The sequence below is a fragment of the Planococcus citri genome, chromosome 2 (genome assembly GCF_950023065.1).
Source record: "Planococcus citri chromosome 2, ihPlaCitr1.1, whole genome shotgun sequence".
NCBI lineage: Eukaryota > Metazoa > Arthropoda > Insecta > Hemiptera > Pseudococcidae > Planococcus > Planococcus citri.
The window spans coordinates 41264686-41292031 of NC_088678.1; the positions used below are offsets into that span (position 1 = coordinate 41264686).

The following is a 27346-nucleotide window of genomic DNA, read 5'->3' on the forward strand; positions in this document are numbered from 1 at the left end:
GGTACGAATTCAATAGGTTGAATTTTTTCAGACCATAGTTGGAACTTGGAAACTGAAGTAAAAAGAAAAACTCTGTTGAGAGTGTTGAATCTGCCTCAGAGATTCATTTTTGTTAATTTGAAGTATTCAACATTGCATAAATTAGCAATTTCTATCTTTGTTAAATGTCTAGTCTAATAGGTAGTTGAAATTATTGACAGAAAAAAAAATGACAAACAGATGAAACGATGCCTACGTCAGCATTTTTGACTTCATTTGCTTCATTTATGATGACTACGATGAAGTGAATGACTAAACTAAATTTAGTGAATTTTATTTTTAAATTCAGCTTACACAGACTATTAAATAATCTAAGCATCATATCACATCACGTAATGATTGAATTGATTGAAATCGAATCTGTTCATCAATTACCTATTTATGACTACATTTTTTCACGAATCGATTAGGAAAAAAATTGAAGTGCTACGAAACACCAACACTGAACATTCGACGGCGCAAAAAACGCAAATGGTGGGGATAGGAGGGGAGCTGTCTTTGTTTATATTTTGGTGCGTGGATTCTTTATCAATGAAGAGTGCATCTTGAAACACAAAAGTTCGTAGGAAATAGCGAAATCTTTTCAATTTCGATATGTGATTGCACAAATTTACGTTATGTTGAAATAGTTCAAGTTTACCAATAACCAAAAACATGGAAGCAGAAGAAAAACCTCGGGTAAATAATTTATTATACACATAGTTGTATAAGTTTCACACTTATCATTTTTTCGGATTGCTCTTTGAGGGAATAAATAGAACTATTCACTTTTATGATCAAGTTCTCGCCATGGCTTCGGCCATTCTTATATTCAACGTCCAAATAAGAAATTTCATCGTTTCAATTTTTTCTGCACGTTATACTTATTCAAACCATTTTGTATTTTTAGGAAGCAAAGAAATCCACCAAACGCGATGTCTTATCTAGCGCCGTTATAGACATAGAAAGAGCTTTGAACGAGGTTACTTTTCCCGAAGTGCCTAAAGACCCCTTAGAAGACTTGAAAGATGATGAAGATTCTTTCGAAGGAGAAGCTGAGCACATGAATGTGCTTACGCAACCTGAGCCCGAATCTTTAGAAGACCTTCAAAGTTGCGAAGAAATCACAGAAACTGTACCAATTGACGACTGTATCGATGCGATTGCTAGCTTAAATGATAGTTTTACTTCGAATACGGATGAAAAACCTGATGTGTATCCGCCATCAGCTCCGTTTGGTGGCGTAGAATCGTCGCAGTTCAACTACCCTGACCAAAGTGTTTTTGGTAACAAAGCAGATAGAATATGTTATCCGGATTTAATTGCTCAGATTTCCATGAACGTCAGCCAGTATAAAAGCAACGCTGAAAAACTGGCACCGTTTACGCCAGCTGAAATGGCAGCTCATTATTGCAACCAAGAACTTCACAATTACGATGTGTTTGTGAATAACTTCATTGAAGTAGAATTTAAAAGTGGTAGCGTAGTTAGGCAACCTTTGCACGAGTTATTAATACAATATTTAACGTGTCGAGATAACCTTTGTAAGAATGGAATAGAGTTTGATACTCTGATAAACGATTATAAACAGTATCAAGAAAAAATCTGGAACTCTCACACTTCATCGTACACAGAACACGGAGAGTGTCAGGTAATACGAATACATGATTAAATTGTCATCACTTACCTATTTGAACGTTCAAATAATTATTAATTTTTTTATTTTTTAGGATGGAAATGGTGTTTCTGCAACGCATCATTATAAAGTTTCTCATTTCAACGAATATATTTATGATAATTTCTCTCGTAGTGTTAATCAACTCGAGATACTCACAACCGAATTTTATATCACAAATGTATTCAACGTGCAACTCTATCGTACAAAGGTACCTGTTATTTTAAAACTCGTTTTCATTTGTTTTGAATTGCTCAAATTCTTAATTTGATGTAAATTTTTCAGATTGAACATTACGTGCACTCGTTATGTTACCATTTTTCCTTTATACATCCTCACGCACCTATAGAATTATACAATGAATCGGCTCCCAGAGGACCTCTTGGAGCAGACTTCAAATTATTCATTCATGAACTGAAAAGCGCCATCTCAGTTCTATTCAGTTTTCAAAGACGACCTATGAAAGACGAAGAATTTATCGCTGAAACTCGTAAATGGCTGGAAAAATTGATTTCAGTCTTATTACGAGTATCAACAGCCAACGATCATCTGTTTATAATCCATCACATCATGAGGTTCATTATTGATTTAAACGTTTTAAAATTCTATTTAAAAGGCTCGATTTAATCATTTCGTACGATTCCAGATGCCCTGCTGGTGTTAGTAAATGGGCAACTCGTTTTATACAACCTCCAGTTCCTCATAATGGAAGATTATACAGTCAAAAATACGTAGATCATTTGATAACGACATTAGCTATAATTTTACTACCAGTTACCGATCGAAGTTTATTTCTGCAACAAGTATGCAATACATCAGAATGTAATTTAATCTGAAATCTGAACTCATTAAACGATATATATTTTTCTTTTTAGATGGAAGTTGGTCTAGAAGAAAATGGTGTGTGGGTCATTGTTGACTCTGATGGAGAAGACTCCGATGAAAATTCTACTCCTAAGACAGCCTTAAAAGAAAACGATCTCGTAGCTTTCTTGAATCAAATCCCTTTTGCTGATGTTTTCAGACAGGTTAGTTATTTTTCGAAGCACGTGATTCAGGTATATTATATGTCTATTTGACAATTCTGCTCTTGTATGCCTACAGATTATTTTAGTGGGTCGACGAGAAAGTGAAGACGTATACGACGTAAACGTTATAACAGATCATGATATATTGAGGAGTATCGCTATAAGTTCGCTATTAGTCCATTTACTCGATAAAGGAATCGCTAATTACAGCTGCTTTGGCTACAAGCAATTTTGTAAACGACTTAGTTTGTTAATAAAACATACTGCCTGCTATATCACCGATCATTGGGAATTATTTAGGTAAACAAAGTTATTTCTGTAAGAATATCCATCGATCGTGCCATTTTTTAAATATTGAAAAATGTTATCATTTCAGAGAAGCGTACACTCAGCGAAGTATCGTAGATAGTGCAATGTTGAATCGATTACAAACCGAATACGATGAATTTTTATTCAGAGTTGTTAACAATTTATACACGACAAGAGATCGTATCGGATGGCAATACTTGGCAACTTTACCTTTTAATATGATTACTTCGCATTCCTTATGGAAAATTTATCAGTATCTTTTGTACACGAAAAATGGTAAATGACTAAAATATCCATCAAAAATGGCTGAGATTATGTGTGTCATTGAAAATTATTATTTTTACAGAAAATGATATTTTAATGAGCGAAGAATTTATGGAAAGTATGGCCGAATTACCAGATGACGAGATCTATTATTTTCTCACCACAATCACAAATATGGCTTTACTCAGACCTAAACAAGATTGGTTGTTCATTCAAACAGTCACTCTTCAGTTATTTCAAGTAAAAAATACATATTTTAGTTGAAAAATTTCTATCTGCGATGTTCTTCAATTGTGTCGATTTTTAATTCAATTTTCAGGTCGGTTTTGTGAACGTGTCAGTTAGGGATAAATGTATGAAAAATTCACGTATACTGATCGCTAATTTAACGAGTAAACACCCGGAGCTCATTTCAGATCTGGTAGTTTCTCTAAAAAAGGAATTTGTTTTAGTAGGCAAAGTAAGTTTCACAAATGGGGGGCAATTGTTTTACGAGTTCTATTATATGTAATTGTATTTTTTTCATTTTAGTTTTCATTGTATTTGTTCCGAGAGTTACCAATTTCAAGTTGGAAACCAAATCATGTCGATAGTTTAGCCTTAAACGATTGGTTATTAAATTGCTGCCTCACTAGTAGTGAAAATAACTTAGCTCGGTACATCATATCGCAGCTTAATTGGTCCACGGATTTGAATGAATTGTAAGTTGAAATTATTCGAATAATCATGATTAAATCTGCGCGATATTTCAATGATTTTCATTTTGCAGGGATTTATTTTTACCTCGAGAATTCCATTGTCAAACAGCCATAATGATTGTGAAAACTCTCTATTTGTACGCCGAAGAAGTCCCAACAGCCAGTAGCACTGCCATTATTTCTCAAAGCGTTCGACAAGTACGTTTGACATTCTAGATTAATTGTGCTCTTAGTTTACTCGAATTATATAAATTAATGTTCACAAATTTATTCAGGTCTCATCTGTGGTACGAGGCCAAACACCCGAACAAATTTTAAATTCTTGGGCTTGGCAAATCCTATCCAAGTTGAAATTGCATTTAATGGATCAACCCGTTCGAATGGTCAGGATGGCTTTGACTGATATGCGGATGACAGCTCGAATCCCTGATATAAATTCTGATTCCGAGGTAATTTTTTTTACTCGGAAAAATTATCTCAAAGAATGCAATAATTTTCAACTCTTCGTATTGCAGGATATGCGAATAATTTCCAACGGAATTGCTCGAAATCAATCGGTGTCTTTTTACGTTGCTTTGTTGATGAGTAATTTAGGCCACGATTTACCTTTAATATGTGAAAAATGCTGGGATTACTGCTGCATACTTTTATCTACTTACAAGTATACCCAAGTTTTGCAAATCTTGCAACTCGTTCTGCCTTATTTCTTAGAGTCGATCGAATCGCTTTTAAAATTAGAAAAGTAAGATACGAATAGAAAGTAATCTCACGAAACGATGATTTTTTCCCCTCCTAATTCTAAAACTTTGATTTAGATTTCAATCGGTAATTATTCAGCTTTTGAATGCTGATCAGACATACATGAAGATGGCAAAAAATTTAATTATTTCTGACTTCCCGAGACCGATATTGTCTCAGTTTGCTGCTCTGGTTCAGTTTCACGTTGACAATTATGCTAGGTATGCGTTGATGAATCAAGTTTAATCGATGTAAATGAAGCGAATTGGCGAAAATTCTGCTTGACTATAACATTTTGTGTATTTTAGATACACTTTACCAAATCCAAATCAAATGGTTGAATTGTGGATGCGGATTCTGAGCTCAGTATGGAAAGAAAACTGCCCCGCTGTCGCCTACTTGATGGATAAAATATTGAGCACCGTATTAAACAACGAGCATTTGAAACACATGATTAACAACATTTTATCCACATTAATCGAGGTAATTAAAATTAAAACTCTTATGAGGATAATTTCTGAAGATAATATTTAGTCCAGTAAATGTCACCGATGCAAATTCACTCGAAAGCTAAACCCAACTAAATTACTGTTCCATAATAAAAGAATTTTGTTTTCTGACGAATTTGTTTCGGCGAAATGTAGTTTTGTTCGATCATTTATTGGGCTAATATTAGATTTTTTGTGTACTTTAGCATTCAAATTTGGATTTATGGTTACAAGTCGGTAGTATAGCAATAAAGTAATATAATTAGATGAGTTGATACTGAAGTTGAATATTTTTCAGACTTTGACGGCGAATCGATACACAGTGAGTGGTGGATTATCGTCACTTGTAAGCTGGATAGGATATGGTGGCGGTGCTGATGTTCATATGATACCTGAAAGTCTTCTTCCGAGAAGTTCGGCTACGATTACACATTCACCGTATTTCGCCTATTTCGCTCTACATCTCGAAGAAGAATTATTTGTGGCACAAACTTCGTTATGGACTGAAGTTTTGAAAAATTTAGCTTCCATTAGTGGCAAAGCTAACGTGGACGCTGCGCTAAAGGTGATTATTTATTTGAAGAAAAAAAAAGGTGAATTTTCTTCAAAACTAATCCGTTGTTTTTGTGGGTCAATTTCAGAAAGCGTGCGCTACAAATAAATTAAACGCAGTCGGCTCGAATTGCCTACCAATTTATCGATGGGCTCAATACGGAATGGAAATCGGCCACGATCATCCGATTCTACCGCTGTATTGGCAGCGATTTTTCCGGTTGTATTTACAAAGAGTGCCGGGTGGTAATTACAGCGGATGCGTCGGAAGCAAATTTTTCGAAGGCACGATGAACGGATCATACTTTAAACGAATCAAAAAGAAGTTACAAGATTGTAGCGATCATTTCTCCACTAAACCGGTCGCTGATCAGTTTGAAAAAGCTAAATACGATAATTTGAATCAGTGAGTAAATTCCCATCAGCAAATCTGTCTAATCAAACGATATTCTCAACGTTGTTAATTATTTTACAGATTATATAAAACGTTAACGTTATGGCTGGAAGAACCCAGGCTTCAAGAACCTGATGTTTATTTACCGGCATTTTCAGCTGTTTTTAATGCTCCTAAATTGGCTGAAATTTTACGCGGTGAATTGGTAGGTTTCGTAATAAGCTGATTAAGTACCTACCTACATTTTTTTATATCTGAAAATTAATCAATTTTCTGTCAAAACATTTCATCGAATATATTTTTTCTAGAATATCTGGCTCGAATACGTAGATTTCGATAACATACGAGAAGAACAGAAGGAACTGATTGGCAAATGGGCTAGAGCTCTGTTTCGTGACGTAAATCCGGCTTCTAATCGTATATACTGTTTCCCAGAAGATTGTGACACTTTTAAACGAATCGTTGAAAGGTATAAATTACTCATTTTTACATAGAAATTGAGTATAAATTAATACATATTGATTTATTTCAGATTACAATCGTACGATCAGAGAGTACCTCCCCCGGAATTATTCCTTATGCGTTCAGCTGTACCAGAAATTCCTCGCGAATCGTTGCTCAATAAAACCGTTATGTTAGATCACTTGGTGGAACATTTCCATCTTCTGGTCCAATACACGAGGTAAGCAAAGAACCTATTTGATTTTCATGTCTAAGTATTCCTAACCTAATTCAAATGATGTTTTCATAGGAGCTACGAAATAGAAAAAAATGATCAGATCGAAACTGCTCGTAAATTATTAGAAGCTTTCAAATATCTGTATCAGAATGTAGACGTAAATGTGGAACTTCAAGCAGCCTGCGATACTGTATCGTCCACTTCTAAACGTAGAACTGTCTCAACCATAAATTGTGCTGGTCCAGCTACCCTATTGTTTCAAGTAACTACAATAATTATTCGTGAAACTCTTCGTTTTCCTATAAAGATTATCTTATTAAGCGATTTGATCATTTTTTGTTCAAAGGTACGAGAAAGTAGGTTGAATAAAACCGCCAAACATACGATCGAGCGATGCGATACCGATTTTCAACGATTATTGAAACATAACTTGAAAACTCCGCCGTTTCAAGTAACCATCGCTTGTATCGTCATTGAACTGGCTGCTGAGTAAGTTTCGAACTTAAAGAGGAATTTTTGTGAAAGATTGAAAAACAAATAATGATGAACGGATTTTTTTAAATAGGTCATTGCAAAAAGAACGATCCGAAGTAAGCGCAATCGGAGATATCACAATATTGAACTCCATACAAGATGTAGGCGTTACTTTGTTCTATAAATTGACATCCTTATACGATACTCAAATTTGTGAATATTTTCCTACAAAATTATTCTTTCGTAATAATATTGAAAGATTGGGTCAGGTAAATTCACTTTCCGCTAATTTTTTTTCTCCAATTTTCGTATTCTTAGATCATGGTTTTTTCACTTTAATACTAATTTTACAGTCGTTTATTGATAAAAATGAAAATGAATGCCCGAAATTACTATCAACTCTGATGAACAATCCTAAACTGGCGACGGTTTTAGTGCCTCATTTCACTCCAGCTGTAGTCTCCGCGACAACGTTTGTTCATCTGTATCGTAAAGTGACGCTGAAAATTATGACAAAAAATTCGGACTTCATTTTGAACGTTTTAACCAAAGTGAGTCACTTTCTATTGTATTTACTTTTACAAATAACATCGAATAATTTTTCAATTGAACTATGTTTTAGTTCAGCGTTAAAGAATGGTTGCGTACGAAATCTCCTAGACTAGCAGATCGTTCGCAGATGGTAGAAATTCTATCTCAAGCCTTAAAAGACATTGGATCTCAACCTTTAGAATCACTCTCATGTATTCATAAGGTAATTTATTAAAAGTACGATTTGATCGTAAAAATATCTACGTACATCATTTCAATATGGTCGATGATTTCTTTGGTTGCAGATTTTGAGACGAGATCTGTGTGAAATTCTAGTCCACGAATTTCCTGAACATTACGGCGAAATTTTACACGTCTTATTGAAATACTCCGCTGAAGAAAAATTCTCTTGCGATGTATGGTTTGATGTATTGAACTCGTTGTTCATCTGTGCCAATGGTAGTTCCAATTTATTCATAGACAATGATGTGGTACCACTTCGACCTGGCCTTTCATTAGCTCAAATTAGAGATGTCGCTCGAAAATACGCTTCTGAACTGCGTAGTTTGACGTTTCAAGAGGTAAGGGCGAAAAAATAATTGTTGTAAAATTCCGCTCGAGTCTGTTAGTTGAAAAGAACTTACCTATCTCGAAGTATGATTCCAGCGTATCATTTCATTTTCTATCGATAATTGATTTTTCTCTCATTTTTACAGCTTGTCGAGACTGCTAATGTATTAGGAAGTAATTTTTTGAAAGAACGTCAGCAGTATGGATTGTACGGATTATATCCAAAATACACCAAATACATTGAGCCAATAATTGCGCTGCATAGTATGATTGGACATGCAGCAATTACCAGCATTCTTCATGTCCAAAGAGGAGCTCTGGCCGATAAAAGTATGCGTGAATGTTGATAAAATCATCTAATTTTCATTAGCCATAATACTCTTATTTTAATTCGAGTACATTGTTCGCAAAATAACGTAATTTTATTCGACAGTTTCCGAAAAAATATTACCCGTTTTGGTAAACCTATTTTCTCCATGGATCGTTCCATATTTCACTGGTAATCTACAAGAACCTTTGGCACCATGGATACAGCAACTGAGTGAAGATAGATCGGTGCTATTACCTTGGGTGCCTAGCGACGTTGCTGTAGCTAATAAAATGATGTCAACGTTCACCGAATGCGTAAAATTTATATCGGAAGCTTTACCAGGTAAACTATTTGTAATTCTATCTTATCAAAATATCGGTAAAAACGTTATAATATTGCATTTCAGCTTCGAATGTGATTTTGAGCACCGTTTGTAAATGGTACATCTCGCAATACGCTAATCAATCCGTTAAAGAGCACGTATTGACGATTGTGCAAAATAATCTAATCACTTTGAATTGGTCTCGCTTTGTGCCATCGGTCGAAGACTTGGAATGGATATTAAAAGTAATTCTGATCGATTGATTCGTATTTAATATCATTTGGTGCGCGAAAATATACACGAATCGTGTTTCAGGTCATAGATCAATATTTACCGGTATGTCATTCGTTCTTGGGTTCTATCTTTATTGAAATACCTTGGAATGTAGTCGTACAGAGTGAATCGTCGCCTCAAATCACAGCTAGAATCCATATTATACTGTTACATTTACTCATAAAGTTGGCCAATGAACCTAATTTAAGACAGGTACGCTTTGAATATTTTTTAAAAATTTCTTTCTGCGTTTCTGCTGAAATGTAACTGGAGATTTTCTTTCTTAGAGCGGTAAAGTAAGCGTTTTACTCATGGAAGCCCGCCATTATCATTGGCATTTGGTGGATGCAGCTAATTACGAACACGTCTTAGATTGGTTTGTTATGAGCTACGATTCTCGCGTCATATTACTTTTAACTGACGAAGACTGGAATGGCATAGATATGGCTGCTTTCGAGTACGTCCTCCCCATTTATCACGTCTGCCTCAAAAATGAGACTTTCATTTCTAATAATGAGATTTTTTACAGTTTATTACAAGTGGCTGCCGGATACGTAACTGATATCAATAATTTCCATCAGACTACGTTACGCAAACGCCAAATGTTCGTGAAAGCTTGCGTCAGGATGGCTTTACAATTAGCCAACCGGTATAAGGCTGTTTTGGCGGTGCATCAATCCGATATGGAATCCGCTTTGGTTAGGATGCTCGATAAAATGGAGTCTGTCGTGAATCAAAGTGAGAATATTGGTTTTAGTTACATTAAACGATAACCTACTTCTCGAGATTTTAATAAATAACGATCGTTTTTTTTTCAGCGGTGGTTGCCGAAAATCGAGCTTCGGAATGTGCTATCCTCTTATCAGAATTACTGGTGCTAATTAATCAACCCACGGGTGGCATGTTACCCGAGCTGATGACTCAAGTATTACTAAACTGGTTGAGTAATAGATCAGCCAGCAGTCCTGTGCTGCAGGGATTATTACGTATCATTGGAACAACGATCAATGATCATATTCATCTGGGCGTCATTATGGAAACTTGTCTGGCATCGTGGTTTAAGAATTTAGGTTGGTTTAAAATACGTACAGGCAGTGCATGATTTTACCCCTAATGTCTTTGATTTAGCTTCCATTTATATTGACGCTGTTGAGACTAATTAATTTGGAAATATTCAACAGATGATACGGAAGCCTACGATTGGGAAACTGTATTAAATATAATGCAACCCGTTGCCCCGGCTCACACATCCATCGAAGATAGTTTAGTGACTAATAACCAAATCTTATCTTTATACGCTCTTACTCTGAAACAAATGAGAAACGACGGAAATATTTTCATCTACAGTAAACTGATCCAGTGGGTTATATGCCTAAAGCCTAAGTAATTAAATGAACTACCTATGAAAATTTCAACAATTACATTTACACGAACCTCGAATTAATTCAAATTATTTTACAGTACGGATAACGAAAGTAAACTGCCATTATTATGGTCGCTAGCATTCAAGGAATGCAGCCAAAATATACAAGAAATTATGCCATCTTTACTCAAGCTTTGCAATCACTTTCAGCAAATAATTAATATGAAACCGGGCTGGGCTCTGTTTGGAGTCATTGGCATGAATAAACAAACCGTGCCCTCGATAAGGTGAGAATTCTCCTCAATATAGAAAATATCCAGCTCGCAAAATTCGTTTACTCTATCAAAAAAATTTTTTTCAAGGTGTAAAATTTTATGCAACGCTTTGAACGCGTTTATTTTAATGAAGTTGAGCGCTGAAAATAGTAAAAGCAGCGTTGAAAAAGGCGAAGTAACTAGTCCAGAAACGGCAGACAAAGAAAGTGACAGGTAATTAATCACAAATCACGGTTTATTTCAGGTCGCCAAGCTGGTTGTATAATTTTTTAAATTTTATTTTGCAGAAGTTTAACGTTGGTTAGTGCTGAATGTATTAAAGCGATATCAAATCTCGATTCTTTGGCAAACGACAAACACTACGCCGAATATAGAATCACCATTGATTCAGCTGTCAGATTGATCAAATCTAAAGAAGTGACCCTTAGTCAAGGCGAACAGTTCATTTTGACATTGGCCAAGCAACTGTACACTGAAGGATATATTCACGCTTTTCACTGCGAAACGATTTTATAATCGTGATGAGATTTTTTTCTCCCTTGTCTGTTGTGTGTATGGGTTTGTAATCTGCTTACCTGCTGTGATATACCTTTACTAATATTTCGTTTCTCACCCTTTTTATGATTATTATTTTTTTTTAATTTTAGTTTTGCCTTTCCTTTTTTCATTTATTAAAATATTAATTAATTGATTACGGATAGTGAATTAATTATGTTGAAGGAATATTTGTAGTTAGGGATGTAATACGAATTAAATCTTTCGCGAATACCTTTGACAAAAAGCTTTAATTTTGTGAGGAATTTGTAATGCGGAATTACCTAATCATGTTCACCGTGTTTATCTTTTCTTTTTCTTTGCAGTTCTGTATTTACTAATTGAATAAATTCCGTGTCTTAGTCATTTTATTTTAGCGAGCTATATACTTATTTGTGATACCTGTTTATTTTTCGAGAACATTATGTTATTTAATAAATATTTTTGAAAGTCTACATCTAGTGTTATTTCATTTTCAAAATGCAGTATTATCGTGATTTTCTACTGTTTAGATATTTCATTGTAAATTTCTCAAGTAAATACTTATTCATCTCAGAACTAAAATAATAGAACTTGTTGATCAGCGTAAAAGTATTTTTGGTGGAAATATTTCAATTCGCTGTGCACTATAAAAATTCAAGATTCTTAAATACATTATGTAAATGTGCCTACTCATCACTCATATTTTGAAATCGAGGTAAAAATTGAAAATAAAATATTCTCGAAATAGCGACGCGAAATAGAAAGAAAATTGTACACAGTCGACGAAGTGCTCGTCATATTCTAGTTTTCGAGGTTTTCTTTCTTTTTTTATGGCTAGGCCTATAGGCTAAAATATTTTCGAAATATTGCATTCATTCGACAAATATCTGCATCAAAATATTATAGGAACTAAAAAAATCAAAGATGTTCATATGTAGTTAGACTCGAATGACCCTATATTCAACTACGAAATAAGATTATGTTGTCTGCGCCTAAGTTTGGACAACTTTCACAGCTTCAGACAGATTTATTCATCAAATTAGAACACAGGCCTGGATTCGTAAGAAATTGCAGAAATTGGATAGATTCGATATTAATGAACGTGATGGAATTTCATGATTTGTGATGAGTACCTAGTTCAATTCTTTCTCATTTGAGGAATTGAGGGCACGTGCTGCTTGGTGCAAATAATTGACCGAAATTTTTTCTCATTATTTTGATCTAAAAAACTGATTTTTTAATAGGGATCGTCGTTTGGAATTACGACTCAAAATCCAAACGTAAAATAATCCTCTCAACAATCCGTCGTACTTTTGAAATTTTAAACCTATCGAGTTTCCAAATTTGAAAATTGAAATCAATCAATTTAATTTCCGAAAAAGTAAAAAATTTGAAAAAATTACCCATCATTCCTTCGTCTTTCTGTGTTTTTTCAGTGAAAAAAACCACAACCACAACTGAAATTTTCTCGAAATGCTTACAACACAATATTATCGATGACAAAAACGATCGACTTTCTTTGCTGACGTGAGAAAAATTTTGCCTTTTTCAAATTTCAAACACAATCGATATTTCGCGATTATCGATGTCGCTGATCGCTAAAAACTGACCACTCTGTTATTACCCCCTCTCTGAAAAATCCTTGCATGGAACAAGCGCACAGGCATCGATGTTGAATTACCGATTACGATTAGGGGATATGGAAATTAGGTAGTATGTATTGTAGAAGAAGCTTCCATTTCACTGTAACAAAGAGATTAATTTTTATTAAGTTTCAAAATTCAGTTTTCTAGTTAAATTTTTCCAATTTAATCGTTTTCGAATGGTGTTTGTATTCGTTAGTAGTTATGAAAATAATTTATCATACATGAACCGCGAATCGTAACGAAGTGTATAACTTTAACGGAGGTAATTTTGCCGTCAAAATGGACGTTTAATTATGGTGTATTTCTTTTGTTTTTCCGCCGATTTATTACCGTGCAGAGTGTTACAATAAGTTTAAAGTATCGAAGAGGGATATTTTAAAGTATGCTAGGATTTATTCTGACGATGAAATGAATTCGAAGGCTGCGAGTTTTGGGAACGAATGCGAGAAAGTTTGACGTATTCTACTCGTTTACGAGTGTAACTTGCGAACAGGATTTTGATCACACGAAGGGATTTATTTTGACACGTTTTAGTTGAAATTATTGAAAAATGATAGTCTGATGTGTGACCAAGAGTGAGATTACCTAAAGCGATCTCGGCATGTTGAAGGTTTTGAGTTCTTGTAGCTCTAGATAGTTTAGTTGAGGCTGTAGGTATTGTACATAGACTTACAAAAATCATTATGTTTTTTCAACTCAATCGTTGATTTTATGTTTCAGCTGCAAAGCCTTCAAGATATTTTTCCAAATAGAACTTTCAAGCAACATGGTCTCGACCCGTCTGCAAAGCAACAGTGGCGGTTCCAACGGCGGAGACGGTTCTTTTCCATCGTATTCGGATATAATTGCATCCAAGGGATGCGCCGGTGGTAAAGATGCAAAATCACTCGTACCAGTGGTGTCGACGAGGTTACAAAATACCATTTCGAGCGGAGATTTGCTGCCATCGAGTGTCGACGTAGCCTCGGGCAAATTATCGACTGTGGGTTGTGTTACGAGATCAAATACGGTAGTTCATAACCAAGTCGCTTGTCATTCCAAAGATAATCCATCGAAATCCAGTCTGAATTTATTAGACTTGCCGACGGAAATACTTCAAAAAATAGTAGCTTATACTGGATTCAAAACCGTGGCAAATTTAAGAATTGTAATGATTTTATCGTTTGTTTGATTTTTTTTTTAGTATTGGGCGCGTCTAAATAATGCATTGTTTTGTTTAGGTTAATAAGCGAATGGACCAAATATGCGGGTCATTGTTGAATTTGACTTTTAACAAATTACAAAATTCCATGTTGACTAGATTTCAAAGTATTAAAGCACAAATGCCACGACGTGAATCTGCCCGTAGACAGCATCCTTTGGCCTGCGAGTTCGATATTGTAGAAACAATCTACATGCGTTTAAATTTACTGCACTGCACTTTTGGCAAACATATAGAAAAAAAGCTCATGTATTTCTTTCCTGGTGAAGTAAGTACTGAACCGATCGTTATGTGTAAATGTTAACGCGAGTTATTCGAATTCGATTAATTGTTGCTTGTGTTGTTAGGTTTTAGATGAAGTTCATCGAATTTTATTCTATATAAAAGTAACTCCCAAGTTACCTAGGCCTTATAGAGTAACGGACGAGTTATTTGATTTGACAACTATGGCTATGGAGTATTTTAAAGAGAAATTAGAACCGAATTTACCAGAGGTCACGTATTGCGTTAACGATTTAACTAATTATTCTCCTAGTAAGTGTTCGTTTACTTACCTCAACCAAACCTATATTCGGATTGAATACATTGTTCAGTTAGAAACTGTTATCATTGCTTACTTCTAATTCGAAATCTTGAATGTTTTTCCAGGAGGTACCGTAGGAGCGAGTAGTTCTTGCTCGACTAGATTCGATGACAGTTCGTTAGCGATGGAATTCGCAATTACGGAAGAAGAAGCGACTGCTTCACGTTCGCAGTCGCAAATGGTTTTGCGAAAACGCATTCGCAAAATAAAACAAGGAATGAAACTGTAAGTTGAAATTCGGAGTGAAAAAATTGAAGCTACAAATTGAGGCAGGTTAACGTCTGTGTTTAATTTCGGCTTGAAGGTATAACTCGCAGTTGACTACGATGAAGCGAGAACTGAAAAGTTATAAAACGAAAATGGCAGACCAACAAAAAACCATCCTTGCGTATGCCACTCGTTTGGATGAAAACGATAAAAAGAACGAAGAAATGTCCAGGAAGTATAGTACATTATTGCAGGTATGTAAACGAGTCGTTGAATTTAGATACGCGAACCGAATCCGAGCTAATTCGACGTTCGAATTTAGGAATTAAATAAATGTAAAACGGAGTTGCAATATTGGCGTTCGAAATCTCCATTGAATCCGATTTGCGGAGCTTGCGGTACTCCTGTTGCTACTCTTCCGATCGAAGACATGGAAGCATTATCAAATCAGGTACGTTACGAGCACGATTAATTCGATGTTTTTGTTTCCTCGAATTCCAATTCCATACTTGTAATTATCACTACAACGACGCTTCTATTTACATAGGGAGTCATCATACCAATGGTAGTCGTTCAGCCTATCGACGTGGTAGCCGCTGCTGCTGCATCCGTTGAAGAAGTCGCGGAAAAAAATGAGCTCGTCGAAATAGGCGCTAAAGAAGCGCAATCCGAAGTGCCGTCGACCAAATCAGACGAACCGTCGAGCAGTTCTAAAAGTGCCGAAGAGATGCAAACAAATAGCGAAGAACAGGCAAATAGTGAGAGCGAAAGTGCTCTCAAAGGACGATCATCGAAACCTACTAAAAGGAAATCGGTTTCGGATACGTCTCAAACCTTCAAACGGCCAAGAGGCGTTTTAAAATTACGCAATAAAACCATCAGAATAATGAAATGATTTCTGGCGAAAATAATGAGAAAAAAAACATCGACTTTTGGTTTTTGTCGTTTTTTTTTTTTAAATAATTTTTTTATGTGAATTTTAAATTAGTAATTTTTTTTATACTGATGAAATGGACGTTTCTGAAAAATTGATTTTTTATAATATTACAATACACACTGTACAAATATAACCATATCTTTTTTTCTCCTTAAAATACATAATATAATTTTTATTGTTAGGATATATCATCTATTATTTGAAAAAAAAAACTGATAATTTCTTTACTTTATAATTTTATTTATTAAATTATTTATAGGTAATTTATTTTATGAACCCAGGCGATGTGCTTTTATAAAAGTGTTTTCAGGGGAAAATTAATTTAGATAGGCGGATATTTTCTTATTCAGTTATAAAATCTGACATTTTCCAATGTATTTTCACAATTTTTCTTTAATTTTCCTGAGTTACATTCATGTTTTCACAATGTTGATATTTATAGTCTTAGCATTTTTCCAGTGCAATATGTTTTCTTTTGTTTCGTAACACGAAAAATGTTCTCTTCACCTCGAAACTGAAAGCCGCCAAGAAATTGAGTTTCTTAGCAAACCAAATGATGTTTAAAAACTTATCTTTTTTTTAAAATCGAGAGTTTTTTTTAAAGTTTTAATTATCATTTGAATGTACAAACAATAGTTATGTTATCTATATCGAAAGATTTTTAACTGAATAAACTTTTTATTACATTTTTGGAGTTTCTTTTCATATTCTCATGATCATCGAAATGGTTGAATGTGGATGATGGTGAATGGATTAGCAACTTTCACCATGAACTTTCAAGAGTTTCACATTCTATGTAATTTACAAAGTTGGCCATTTTTGCGTAAAACGATTTTCGAGACCGAACCCTTCACGAAATACAGACAAGTCAATTCTTCAGAATATCGGACGTGAATCTATCGTCATGATTCGACTATTCATTCAACGTGTCATGACAAATAAAATCAACAAAACAGTTGAACATGTAACATAATTTATTCGATATTATTTACTATGATGGATGTTCTGAAAAAAAAATGATAAAAATAAATACAAAACTATACAATTGTAAAAGCACAAATCATACACACATAAATCACGACAGGAGTTGGATTCTAATCCTTGAATTATACTTGAATATCATCAACCATCTCGTCCCTAATTAATTCTGCGATCGCATTATTAGTCGCTTCCTGTAGCATTTCCAATTTTCTCTCGATACCACGTTTCAAATCCCAGTCGATTTTTCTAGGAGCTAATTGGTTCAAATCCTACGTTCAAAAATAAAGTTATTTCATTTATCCAGTGTACTGTACAGAGTACAAGATCAGATACATGAATTAAAGAAGCCTTACCAATTCTTCATTCAAAATTGAATCCTTAATCCTTTCATTTTCAATTTTTTGCGGTTCAACGGTGCTATCTGTATCTTGATCTTGCGTTTCATCGTCATTATTTGATGGCAGACTAAACGAAAAAATGATACGTCAATGGGACAAACTATACGAACAAATTAATTACTATCGAGAATACATTGATGCATTAAAAAGATACCTGGAAGGTTCAGGATCTGGTTCTTTGTTTTCTTCGTCCTCTGATTTTCCTTCAACTTTTTTCCTCAATTTGAGAATTCGTTCTCGTCTTTTCAGAGCCTCAGCTTCGGCATATCCGATGCCACCGTTGGTGGTGGCCATTGCAGGGAAAAAACAGTTAGGTATTTAGTAATAATAGAAAAATATCATAACTGAAGTTCTTACGTACGAAAATAAAATGCAAAATTTTTGAAAAATCAACAAACTGGGAAGAATTTACGATTTTTTTTCCAATAATTTTGCAGTTTTCTCTAACGTTATCACTTTTCTTTTCATCAACAACTTTCCCGCATGTTTACAATTTTTTTTACAGGCTTCGTAGCGTGGAACTTTGGAGGAAAAAAAAAGGAATTAATGGGCATTCACGTTCTGGATTGTCTTGATAATAATGATAATTCAACGTGAGGTCCAGGAGAATGGAAAATATATTCGATTCGAATCATTCGCGAACGAAGAGCAAAACAGGGGTTCCAAAGGTGGGGAAGTTGAACTGATAAAAAATGCCGGGAAATGAAAAATTGATTACTGAAACTTGAAAGTGAAACCTACTAGGAAAGTCCGGAAGGAGATTTTTCTTATTATTTCGGCTGTAAAGAGAAAAACTAGATTAAAGCAATAAAAAGCTCAGAATCATCACGTCGTGTGCGTCAAAAGTTAACCGGTTTGGAAAATATGTGCCGTGTGCATTTCGCTATTCGATTCATGAGATAAGAATACTTTAAAATACTACATCAAAATCGTCATTGATTTCTTCTTTTTTCGTAGTAAAAGATAAATTTACTTATGTTTTTCAATTTTCTGAAGAAAACTGCGACTGCGACGTTCCATGATTCCTCAGGTAGTGGTTGTTATTTGTTAGCAACGTCGATAACACTCGATGTTGTATCCATCGAAACTTGACATTCAAACGTTCAATCATTACACCCAACTTTCTCCACCTCAGGTCCAGGTTAATTCGAACGTAAGCTTCAGTTACATTACATCGTATCAATCTTGTTATACTTGGTGATTGTTACGTATGAATTACATAAAAAAATTGATGTAAAATTTTCATTTCAATGATAAACTAACCTTAACGTAATTCTGTTATAGCCTCTAACTCGGAAATAATATAAGTTTCCAAAATGGAAAAGAAAAATATATCCGCTCAGATTGGTCCATCTATATTGAATGCCGATTTATCGAATTTAGCTCAAGAATCTCAACGGTTATTGGATTATGGAGCAGATTACATTCACTTAGATGTAATGGACGGAACTTTTGTACCAAATATAACATTCGGCCATCCTCTGGTGAAATGTTTGCGTAAAAACATTCCAGATGCTTTTTTTGAAACACACATGATGGTTCAAGAACCTTATAAAGTAAATACCTATCCATTTTCTCACTTTATTAATTAGCTAATAGTTTAGCGATGATATTTAAAATAAAATGTACATTTATGAATTTTTAGTGGATAGAGCCGACTGCAGATGCCGGAGTTCAGCTTTATACGTTTCATATTGAACCATGTACTGACGTACCATTCGTATGCAGAAAAGTTAAAGAATCTGGAATGATGGTAAAACTGATTTACGTTGAACCTGCTTGATAAACTGAAAAGAAGACTCCATAATGTTTCAATTTTATAGGTAGGTTTAGCCATCAAACCTAACACGAAAGTTGAAGCTGTTGCTGAATATATCGACGTCGCTGATATGGTATTGATTATGACTGTCGAACCAGGTTTTGGTGGACAGAAATTTATGCCCGATATGATGAAAAAAGTGAAATGGCTGAGGTCTAATTACCCATTGCTAGATATCGAAGTTGATGGTGGCGTAGGATTAGAATCGATTGATGCTTGTGCCGAGGTAATTTGCTATTCTGAAAGTATATTGGATCGAGATGCATCGACCTTACTTTATCGATTCGATAAATACAACACCATTTCATTTACATTGATCTTTTCCAGGCCGGAGCTAATATGATTGTTTCTGGAACTGCTGTCGTCGCTGCTAAAGATCCAAAATATGTGATTGATAAGATGAGAACCGTCGTAAATGATGCAATTTGTTGTTATTCAATTCAGAAATGAGGTTTTGTTTATTGTTGTTAAAATGTGAGGTGTTCCTTGAAAAATTGTTACCAAGGATTTTTCTTTCCAAACGTCTAGGGATAGGTAGTAATTTTTTTAATTTTCTCTTTCAAGATATTTTGTAAAATGTATTTTTAAAGAATTACAATAATTTTCCAAATTCTGTTTCCAAGTTATTTCTACCTATTTGCGTCATAGAAAAATAGGAGAAGGTTTACTGCATACTGCATAACTTAGCTTCAAATTGCAAAACACTGATAAGCCATTTTTTATCTCTTTCATATTGAAAGAAGAAAACATGATGTTTCAACAAATTTATTTCGATAATAAAAATACATATCAGGGTACATTAAAAAAATCTTTTCATCCATTATATTTGCAGAAACACATCACAATATAAAAAGTTGAGCAAAATTTAAATAAACATGGTCTAACATGATAATTACATTATTTCATACAAAAAACGGTTTTCAACTGCTTTCTTCTTCCATAGTAGTAGGAATATTTGCAACGGAATCATTCATATTCGGACTAATCTTTGTACGTAATTCTGCCAAAGTTATTAAAACTGCTTCCTCTGTCCGAATAGTTCGACAGGCTTGTTCCGGACAAATATTGATGTAATGGTCGAATAATAAGGAAACGTCATCAATTTCTAAAGCGTTATCGTTTTCCAATGCGTATTCTAATCCTTGCACTCCTCCAAAGACTATTAAACCGTGAGTATATGATTTGGATTTGAGGTCAATCTCATCGACACATGCGCCTTTATCAGAGGTTCCAAGAGTTAAGTCATATCCATTCGAATACGGTGATTTGGTGAATACTTCATTGAGTGAATTTGCTATTCTTACTGTATAACCCCAATATTTTCCGGTTTCTTTTTTTGGCGTCAGAGGAGACACTACGGTGCCGAATCCATTTTTTGTCGTTTCGTACGCTTTTGGACTTAATTTCACAGTTACCCGGAAGTGAGGTTCCAGAACCTTATCGACAATCACTGGCTTAAAAAGGCCTGCATCTACAAAAGAACCACGACCTGGTTTTGGAGGTATAGTCAACACAACACCCTCTCTGAAAAATAAATTCAATTCAATACTTCACCAAGATTATGAATCGCAAACGAATGGTAAAACAAAGTACCTGAATTGAAATTGGTCACCTTTTCTCATATGGTGAGGAGCATCCAGAGGGTTCAGCAGTCCAGCATACTTCAACGAACTCTGAATCGGAAATAGATATTTGCGCAGATACTGCGGACATTCTAAATACTGTAGAATTGTAGCTAATTGCTCGCAACATTTTGTTTTCTTGTCTGTTGCTGCAGTGTACGCATTTTCAATTTGACCGTAATCATCAAATACGATGATCTAGAAGGAGTTTTACAAATTATTTTACTTGATTAAGGCTACAACAATACGTGATAGTTGAAGTCGATATTCACCTCATCTACTTTATAGATACAGGCAGCTCTGGCAATCTGACCAGCTAGATATGTACGTAATTCAGGAGATTGAGCATTATCTAAAATTGAACCCGGAAGAGCGATACTCAAAGTAGGTGTTTCTGCAACTGAAGTTTTTTCCGGAGGTTTCTCTTCTTTTTGCTTGGTGGACTTTATCAATTTTGCTTCTGTTTTCTGTTTTTTCATTTTTCTTTTTATGTAGTTCAGATCTTCCCAAGGTTGTTTCACTTTAGGAGCCATATTTACTCACTGAACTGAAAATAATGAATTTCAGTAGAGCTCTGTTTTTTATTTAATTAATTTAATTAATCAACTAATTAAATTCAAATTTTCACGTTTTTTTCTTATCAATTTTTCTGGATAATCTTATCACTGTTTTTGTTTCCAACATGTTCAACAACATTGATTTAATGATTACAAAATAGCGGTTCAATTCTCAAAAATTTTTCATCTTCTCGTTTTTATTTCGAGTTCATCAGAGTTCACCAAAATTACTCGATTTTTTTATTGTAGCGAGTTAATTAATTTTTAAATTGTATCATTTGCCCAAAATTCTGACAAATCAGTAAAAATAATAATTTTATTACAGCGAGCTGTTACATTTTTAAATTCTTAATTTGGTAACGCTGCTTAAATTTTTCAAAAACTTGACCTCAAAACCTAAAAAGATCGATCTTTTTTTATCTGAACCGTGCAATGAAATGATCTTGTCTTTTCAGAATAAAAAGTGTAATTACACGATTATTTTATTTAAAATAGCTTCTTTATGTAATTAAATTATTCGAAAATTCACTTTTAGTTTGTGACCTGTGTTATACGTATTCTAAGTGAGTATCTACTATGGATTTATACGTGCTTTAACCTTAGAATTGACTCTCGTAATATTGAGCTTCGTCCTTCTTTTCAAAGTTTTCTACACACCTTTATCCTTGCAGTATTTCAAAATAGAAGGATATAAATTTGCAGACTCATTTCTATTAGCATTTTCATTGTAAAAAATGATCACCTAATTCGTTATTTTGAGATTCGAAGCGTAGTTCGTCGTCTAAACAGGCGGTGTACCTGAGCGGTGCATTAGAGTATCGATTGCATCATATAAAAAACATGGTTGATCCGTACGTGAAAATCAACAGAAAATTTATACTACAATCTGAATTTTGTTACAGATCATAATTTATGGAGGAATACGCCAGAGAACCGTGCCCATGGCGTATTGTCGACGATTGCGGTGGTGCATTTGCGATGGGAGCTATTGGAAGTTCATTGTTTCAAGGTGTAAAAGGATTTAGAAATGCGCCTAGTGGAATTAAAAGACGTCTTCAGGTACGAAAATTTTCAAACCGAGTAGTAATATTGTTTGCAGTGTTGGTGTATCATACTAAAATATTTGTGTTTCAACTTTAGGGAAGTTTGACAACGATTCAGCAAAGAGCTCCTGTATTCGGTGGAAATTTCGCTATATGGGGATTTGTATTTTCAACAGTCGATTGTTCGTTAGTATATTATAGGAAAAAGGAAGATCCGTGGAATTCCATCATCAGTGGAGCTGTCACCGGTGGAGTTTTGGCTGCAAGAAATGGGTTACCAGCTATGGCCGGAAGTGCTTTAATCGGCGGTTTTCTATTAGGAATGATCGAAGGTGTAGGAATATTAATGACACGATTTAACGCCGAACAATTCAGACAACAGGGTCCCGTATTTGAAGATCCTTCGGTACTCGGTTCCTCGCAACCTCCATTTGGAAATCCAGCGTCTTTTCAGTAATATTTATATTTAGTGACGGTAACATTTCATTATTGACTGATCTTGTTTTTTCTTTCTTTTTTTTCTAAAGAATTGGTAAATAGATCAATCGTTAAATTTTTAATCGAAACAACATGAAACAAAATTATTATGTTTACTTCATCAACAGAATCATATTAGTTGGGACGTGAAAAAAAATTATATGGTTATGTCAAGTATCAGAAGAAATATTGATAAAAATCTAATACTTGACTGTATCGTATGAGATTGAAATCAAAATTCACTTCAGGTGATCCGTGATCTACGAATAATTATTACCGTTTGACTAAAATTAACGAACTATTAAGTTTAATTAATGTCAATGTTTAGCTTCTGGTCATCTGCGTGCTGTAGTATATTTATTTGTAGTAATACGCCAAATAATTTCGCCTTAGCTTACCGTTGTTAGGTTATTATGGTAATTATGATACAGTTCGAAGTGTATAGGTTTTTATAGTACATGTAAGGATGTTGTTTTGTTTTGTTGTATATTATTTATAGGTCTGTAATCGTGTACCTTGCAGCTTCGTCTGAACGTAAATAAAATTTCGTACGTCTTTTTTGATACTTATGCTTTTGTTATTGGAAAAACAGCGAGCAGAAGGACAAATTACACGTTTTATTACAATTTAACATCAGTCACTCGTATAGTTAATTTAAAATAACAATTAGGCGACGAGAAAAAATATGAAATACTGCAGTTATAATAAATAAATAATAAATTACACATTGCTTACACGATAAAGAAACTGCAGCATTTCAAGTTTCCACGAAAAAATACTCTTAAATTATACAAGAGTAATACTCGCTTTTCAGACACTCAGAGTGGCGGAAAATTTCACAGGTGAGAATACGTTACTTAATACGATAGGAATTTTCTGGTATCAAATACATCAATTTTCTCTATACACATCATATAGAAAACAACAAAAAAAAAAAAATTAAAATCATAAGAAATGTTCAAATGTCACTAAGTACATAAAACAATCACGCTTCAATTTCTTCAGACTCCGAGGGTTGATTCATTAACGCACTTTGAAGTGTTTGAATAATGTCCCATTTCACTTCTTCATAGATTTTCTTATTCTTTATTAGTTTCAATTGGTTGGCTATATATTGTCCCAACTGGTCTTCTTTGGAATCCATCTCGTCGTCTTGGACTAGCTGTTCAAAGATTAACATGTGACATGCTTCAGTTAAAGTGGTTCTTCAGGCTAATATCTAAATACGATTATACGACTATTGCGAATACAAAACTAAGCAGCTACTTATCGATGATTGTGACCTGACGCGATACATCAAGAAGGTATATACACGAAAACACCAACCTTTTCCACTTTAACTTCAATTCTTGTCTGTTCGCTGACATTTCTGGCGTGTTTTCTAGAAGCGGCGTGGCTCTGGAGATCGTATAATTTGCTCGGTAAAGCGGTGTTACAATAGACGCAGTATCCGCCGTATTTTCTATTATCAAGGTTTGGATTCTCTACCAGCCATTCTCGGAGTTCATCACGATCTAGCCAACTCTTACGAAATTTTTGAACATACTTTTTTGTTGACATAATAAAGGGGGTGATTTAATTTCTCACAGATAGAAATAGTAAGTCAAAAGTGATTTTAAATACGTTTTTCCTTCACTGAAAGTTCATTATGGAAAACTATACAAGAACATTTCTTGAGATCATCAAAAATAATTAAAATAATAGTTAAATTAAATATTTTATCACATTATTTTGTTACCGAATCGAAATTTTGAATTTTCGAGTGAGTTATCAGTTACGAACTTACGTTACGAAGTTACGAGTTCACGAGGTGTTTACATTGTATTCGAGTTCGATTTCCGAACTGTCCCGAATTTGAAACGAACAAAGCCGAAACCATTAAAATCGCAAAATCGCACGATTTATATATGGATTATTTATTTTTAAAAATTTTTGGTGTACAAAAAGTTGTATTTTTTCATCATGTATGTTTTCTGAATTCTAATGTTTAAAAATCTACGGAATTTTCACGAAATTTTGCTCAAATTCCGAGCTATTTCATCAATTTTAATTTTTAAGGTTATAGGTATAGGTATTTCAATTGTTTTCAATTTTTCATGTCATTATTTTTTTGGTTAGTTTTAATTTAAGAAATTTTTCAAATTTTTATTGATTTTATTGTTGTTTTGACTTTTGAGTTTAACTTTGAATGTTATTTTTAATGAAAAAAACATTTTATATTCATTATTTTTTTTATACAAAAAGTCAGCTCTTGTTGTTTTCTTTAGTAATCAAAAACTAATTTTTGACCACTGGTTGAGGTGACGTCGTCGTCGCTATTATATGAAGCCAGTTTCTCATTTTCTGCAAAAAAGATTTGCCATTGCCCATTTTTTGTACGTAGGTATATCTTATTCAACACTAAAAAGAATATCAATCTGAATAAAATTGGAAAAAAAATTTCACCTTCGTTCAAAAATTCAAAACATTGGGTAGGTATAGTATGGGTATCGGCGTATCGCTACAGGTGTTCAGAAATATCAAGCACTCCCAAGGCAACAGAGAGATATAGGTACCTCTACCTATACTACCTAACTATTGGCCTACGTTGCTGTTTTAAAAAGCTTGAAATAAAAACGGGTATGTTTTCTGTAATTTGTTTATTTCCTTATCTATTTATTTTATTTTCTATGTTTTTGGAATTCTGGTTCGTTTTCAAAGTTTTAAAGATGCTTTTTAAACCAAAATCTTTGAATTTAAAAAAACTTGCAATTACCATGTGATGCATAACCCTACTGGTATAGCCTATTGAGCACCCAGATAATTAGGTAATTTGAGAAGTAGAGAATACGAAACATGAAGTTTCCATTCGTTTCAGAAATTGATTTGTACAACATTTTTTGCATCACAGAATTTCGATCACAAAGTGTAGGTAGGGTCTATCAATCTATAGGGAAGTCCTCGTGAATCTTGATGGACAAAGCTGTTCGAATTAGGTAAGTAAATATTGAATTTTTGCTTTCTTTACTTAAAAAACATGTAGGCATTTATAATACAATACCTACAATACAATTATTGACCGTTTATCATTAAAAATAATAACAATTTTATCTTCATTATGCTGATATTCAAATTATTCAAATTCAGTACCTATTCATAAAATAATAAATAGAAATAGAAATGCTCCAACTGAACCCAAAAGTAACATCATCTGTAACATATTGTTAAATAGGTAGGTAATTTTTTCTTTGGCTGAGAAAAATGTGTTTGTAAACCCTTATTATATATACCTACGTGTATTGTATCATATACATACGTTCAATTCAAGTAGGTATAGGCGCTCACCTTTTTATTTTTCCACCACATTTTACGTCTCAATGTTACTGCTTGGGATTGAAACTGAGATGAATGTAGTAACAACGCATCTATTAAAAATTGAGAAAAATTATCAAAATTGTCACCTGGCAGTGAGTAGAAGTACCTACTCATGATCAGATTGAAAAGTAAATACATATCCATGTACGATTCTATATCTCTCACCCTCTTTTTCTCTAGTAAGTATGCAGTTTGTAGACATCAAGTATCCATTATAGGTACCTACCTGCTTTATCATCGAGTTTATGAAGTTTATCATCTCTTTCTAAAACTTTGTTCACATTATCCTGCATGATTTTTATCACCTAGAAACGTAGGTACGAATAATTATGCTCATGTAGATACCATATAATCGTATAGTTTTGAATTTGTTTTACTTAATGATATATATTTTTACAAATCCTACTTGCGCATTTGTATACAATAATATACATAGTAGTGTGTGAGCGATTACTCGTCCCAAACCTACCTTGTCGACTTCAACTCGAGTTTCTTGTAATTTATTGGGTACGTCAGATTTCAAATCAACCTCTGGACCATGCTGTGAATTTTCTGTTTCGTTCATCATTTTATTCTAAAATTCATTTTCAAGTTGAATACAAACAGAATGGGTTATTTGCCAGACAGGTAAACTACTCTCATAGTGATGCAATGTTAGTTATAATTTGCAAACTAATACGCATTAGAACAAAAAAAAAACAACCCCACTCACCATAATGCGGATAGGTACTTAAGTATTACCTAACAATAAGGTACCATATATAATGTTTGAAATTAAAGCAATACTGAATTCTGCAAATTTCACAACAAGTTTTATTGAAGCTTATTAATCCAATGAAACACATCTAGGAAATCTTTACGTCACGAGTCACGATGATTTGATACCTATTATCTCAACTTCATCACTACATAAGTATTTTACTCGTTAATAAGTACGAGTATACAGGCAGATAAAAATCTAATCAGCGCAACATTCAATATTCAAAAAGCCAAACTTTTTATCTTGCTTTTGAAACTGATAATCGAAGTACTTAACTTCAATGA

The 27346-nt window shown here is 33.9% G+C and overlaps 7 protein-coding genes and 1 long non-coding RNA gene across 11 annotated transcripts in view; 4 read left to right on the plus strand and 4 right to left on the minus strand.

Annotated features, from left to right (window-relative positions):
• Window positions 1–27346, minus strand: part of LOC135835800 (uncharacterized) — a 467845-nt gene that overhangs the window by 372604 nt on the left and 67895 nt on the right. The window lies entirely within an intron of this gene.
• Window positions 542–11950, plus strand: Epg5 (ectopic P-granules autophagy protein 5). 2 transcript variants are annotated; one of them, XM_065350198.1, is made up of 39 exons: window positions 542–717; window positions 929–1669; window positions 1749–1904; window positions 1979–2268; window positions 2340–2496; window positions 2569–2721; window positions 2798–3021; window positions 3098–3306; window positions 3377–3534; window positions 3614–3754; window positions 3826–3995; window positions 4064–4190; window positions 4268–4441; window positions 4508–4734; window positions 4808–4951; window positions 5039–5213; window positions 5425–5451; window positions 5517–5783; window positions 5860–6176; window positions 6246–6369; window positions 6473–6633; window positions 6697–6846; window positions 6916–7105; window positions 7190–7332; window positions 7409–7586; window positions 7671–7868; window positions 7940–8071; window positions 8154–8429; window positions 8565–8748; window positions 8852–9070; window positions 9135–9295; window positions 9366–9536; window positions 9611–9780; window positions 9853–10061; window positions 10142–10393; window positions 10505–10706; window positions 10785–10973; window positions 11049–11174; window positions 11249–11950. In XM_065350198.1, the coding sequence occupies exons 1-39, from the start codon at window positions 694–696 to the stop codon at window positions 11475–11477; spliced, it is 7545 nt and encodes a 2514-aa protein (XP_065206270.1). In that variant the 5' UTR covers window positions 542–693; the 3' UTR covers window positions 11478–11950. The 2 variants fall into 2 exon arrangements, with proteins under 2 accessions (XP_065206270.1, XP_065206271.1); XM_065350199.1 differs by lacking the exon at window positions 5425–5451.
• Window positions 13148–16737, plus strand: dmpd (F-box protein dmpd). Its single transcript, XM_065350208.1, has 8 exons — window positions 13148–13385; window positions 13844–14270; window positions 14344–14592; window positions 14672–14858; window positions 14973–15132; window positions 15212–15368; window positions 15437–15565; window positions 15662–16737. The coding sequence occupies exons 2-8, from the start codon at window positions 13890–13892 to the stop codon at window positions 16007–16009; spliced, it is 1611 nt and encodes a 536-aa protein (XP_065206280.1). The 5' UTR covers window positions 13148–13385; window positions 13844–13889; the 3' UTR covers window positions 16010–16737.
• Window positions 17008–17884, minus strand: LOC135835794 (coiled-coil domain-containing protein 12). The gene is made up of 3 exons (XM_065350219.1): window positions 17585–17884; window positions 17386–17497; window positions 17008–17301 (listed from the first exon to the last, which is right to left on the minus strand). The coding sequence occupies exons 1-3, from the start codon at window positions 17722–17724 to the stop codon at window positions 17158–17160; spliced, it is 396 nt and encodes a 131-aa protein (XP_065206291.1). The 5' UTR covers window positions 17725–17884; the 3' UTR covers window positions 17008–17157.
• On the plus strand, window positions 18150–19859 carry Rpe (Ribulose-5-phosphate-3-epimerase). 2 transcript variants are annotated; one of them, XM_065350216.1, is made up of 5 exons: window positions 18150–18583; window positions 18715–18986; window positions 19076–19183; window positions 19254–19475; window positions 19577–19859. In XM_065350216.1, the coding sequence occupies exons 2-5, from the start codon at window positions 18747–18749 to the stop codon at window positions 19697–19699; spliced, it is 693 nt and encodes a 230-aa protein (XP_065206288.1). In that variant the 5' UTR covers window positions 18150–18583; window positions 18715–18746; the 3' UTR covers window positions 19700–19859. The 2 variants fall into 2 exon arrangements, with proteins under 2 accessions (XP_065206288.1, XP_065206289.1); XM_065350217.1 differs by lacking the exon at window positions 18150–18583 and adding an exon at window positions 18609–18627.
• LOC135835786 (putative methyltransferase C9orf114) lies at window positions 19999–21529 on the minus strand. Its single transcript, XM_065350210.1, has 3 exons — window positions 21144–21529; window positions 20843–21069; window positions 19999–20773 (listed from the first exon to the last, which is right to left on the minus strand). The coding sequence occupies exons 1-3, from the start codon at window positions 21402–21404 to the stop codon at window positions 20170–20172; spliced, it is 1092 nt and encodes a 363-aa protein (XP_065206282.1). The 5' UTR covers window positions 21405–21529; the 3' UTR covers window positions 19999–20169.
• On the plus strand, window positions 21828–23513 carry LOC135835793 (mitochondrial import inner membrane translocase subunit Tim17-B). The gene is made up of 3 exons (XM_065350218.1): window positions 21828–21991; window positions 22331–22487; window positions 22569–23513. The coding sequence occupies exons 2-3, from the start codon at window positions 22341–22343 to the stop codon at window positions 22926–22928; spliced, it is 507 nt and encodes a 168-aa protein (XP_065206290.1). The 5' UTR covers window positions 21828–21991; window positions 22331–22340; the 3' UTR covers window positions 22929–23513.
• LOC135835799 (synaptobrevin-like) lies at window positions 23545–27164 on the minus strand. Its single transcript, XM_065350226.1, has 6 exons — window positions 27015–27164; window positions 26772–26876; window positions 26529–26607; window positions 26273–26352; window positions 24275–26138; window positions 23545–24110 (listed from the first exon to the last, which is right to left on the minus strand). The coding sequence occupies exons 1-5, from the start codon at window positions 27015–27017 to the stop codon at window positions 26082–26084; spliced, it is 324 nt and encodes a 107-aa protein (XP_065206298.1). The 5' UTR covers window positions 27018–27164; the 3' UTR covers window positions 23545–24110; window positions 24275–26081.

Coding starts and splice junctions, on each gene's coding strand:
- Epg5 (XM_065350198.1), top strand. CDS start 694: ATGGAAGCAGAAGAAAAACCTCGG. Junction 1,905..1,978: donor TGCAACTCTATCGTACAAAG/GTACCTGTTATT, acceptor TAAATTTTTCAG/ATTGAACATTACGTGCACTC. Junction 3,535..3,613: donor TCACTCTTCAGTTATTTCAA/GTAAAAAATACA, acceptor TTCAATTTTCAG/GTCGGTTTTGTGAACGTGTC.
- dmpd (XM_065350208.1), top strand. CDS start 13,890: ATGGTCTCGACCCGTCTGCAAAGCAACAGTGGCGGTTCCAACGGCGGA. Junction 14,593..14,671: donor TGTATTTCTTTCCTGGTGAA/GTAAGTACTGAA, acceptor TTGTGTTGTTAG/GTTTTAGATGAAGTTCATCG. Junction 15,566..15,661: donor TGGAAGCATTATCAAATCAG/GTACGTTACGAG, acceptor CTATTTACATAG/GGAGTCATCATACCAATGGT.
- LOC135835794 (XM_065350219.1), bottom strand. CDS start 17,724: ATGGCCACCACCAACGGTGGCATCGGATATGCCGAAGCTGAGGCTCTG. Junction 17,498..17,584: donor CCAGATCCTGAACCTTCCAG/GTATCTTTTTAA, acceptor TTTTTCGTTTAG/TCTGCCATCAAATAATGACG. Junction 17,302..17,385: donor CAATTTTGAATGAAGAATTG/GTAAGGCTTCTT, acceptor TTTTGAACGTAG/GATTTGAACCAATTAGCTCC.
- Rpe (XM_065350216.1), top strand. CDS start 18,747: ATGGAAAAGAAAAATATATCCGCTCAGATTGGTCCATCTATATTGAAT. Junction 19,184..19,253: donor TTAAAGAATCTGGAATGATG/GTAAAACTGATT, acceptor TCAATTTTATAG/GTAGGTTTAGCCATCAAACC. Junction 19,476..19,576: donor CGATTGATGCTTGTGCCGAG/GTAATTTGCTAT, acceptor GATCTTTTCCAG/GCCGGAGCTAATATGATTGT.
- LOC135835786 (XM_065350210.1), bottom strand. CDS start 21,404: ATGGCTCCTAAAGTGAAACAACCTTGGGAAGATCTGAACTACATAAAA. Junction 21,070..21,143: donor GTATCTATAAAGTAGATGAG/GTGAATATCGAC, acceptor AACTCCTTCTAG/ATCATCGTATTTGATGATTA. Junction 20,774..20,842: donor GGTGACCAATTTCAATTCAG/GTACTTTGTTTT, acceptor TTTATTTTTCAG/AGAGGGTGTTGTGTTGACTA.
- LOC135835793 (XM_065350218.1), top strand. CDS start 22,341: ATGGAGGAATACGCCAGAGAACCGTGCCCATGGCGTATTGTCGACGAT. Junction 22,488..22,568: donor GAATTAAAAGACGTCTTCAG/GTACGAAAATTT, acceptor TTTCAACTTTAG/GGAAGTTTGACAACGATTCA.
- LOC135835799 (XM_065350226.1), bottom strand. Junction 26,353..26,528: donor TAAACTCGATGATAAAGCAG/GTAGGTACCTAT, acceptor AATTTTTAATAG/ATGCGTTGTTACTACATTCA. Junction 26,139..26,272: donor TGTGGTGGAAAAATAAAAAG/GTGAGCGCCTAT, acceptor AATATGTTACAG/ATGATGTTACTTTTGGGTTC.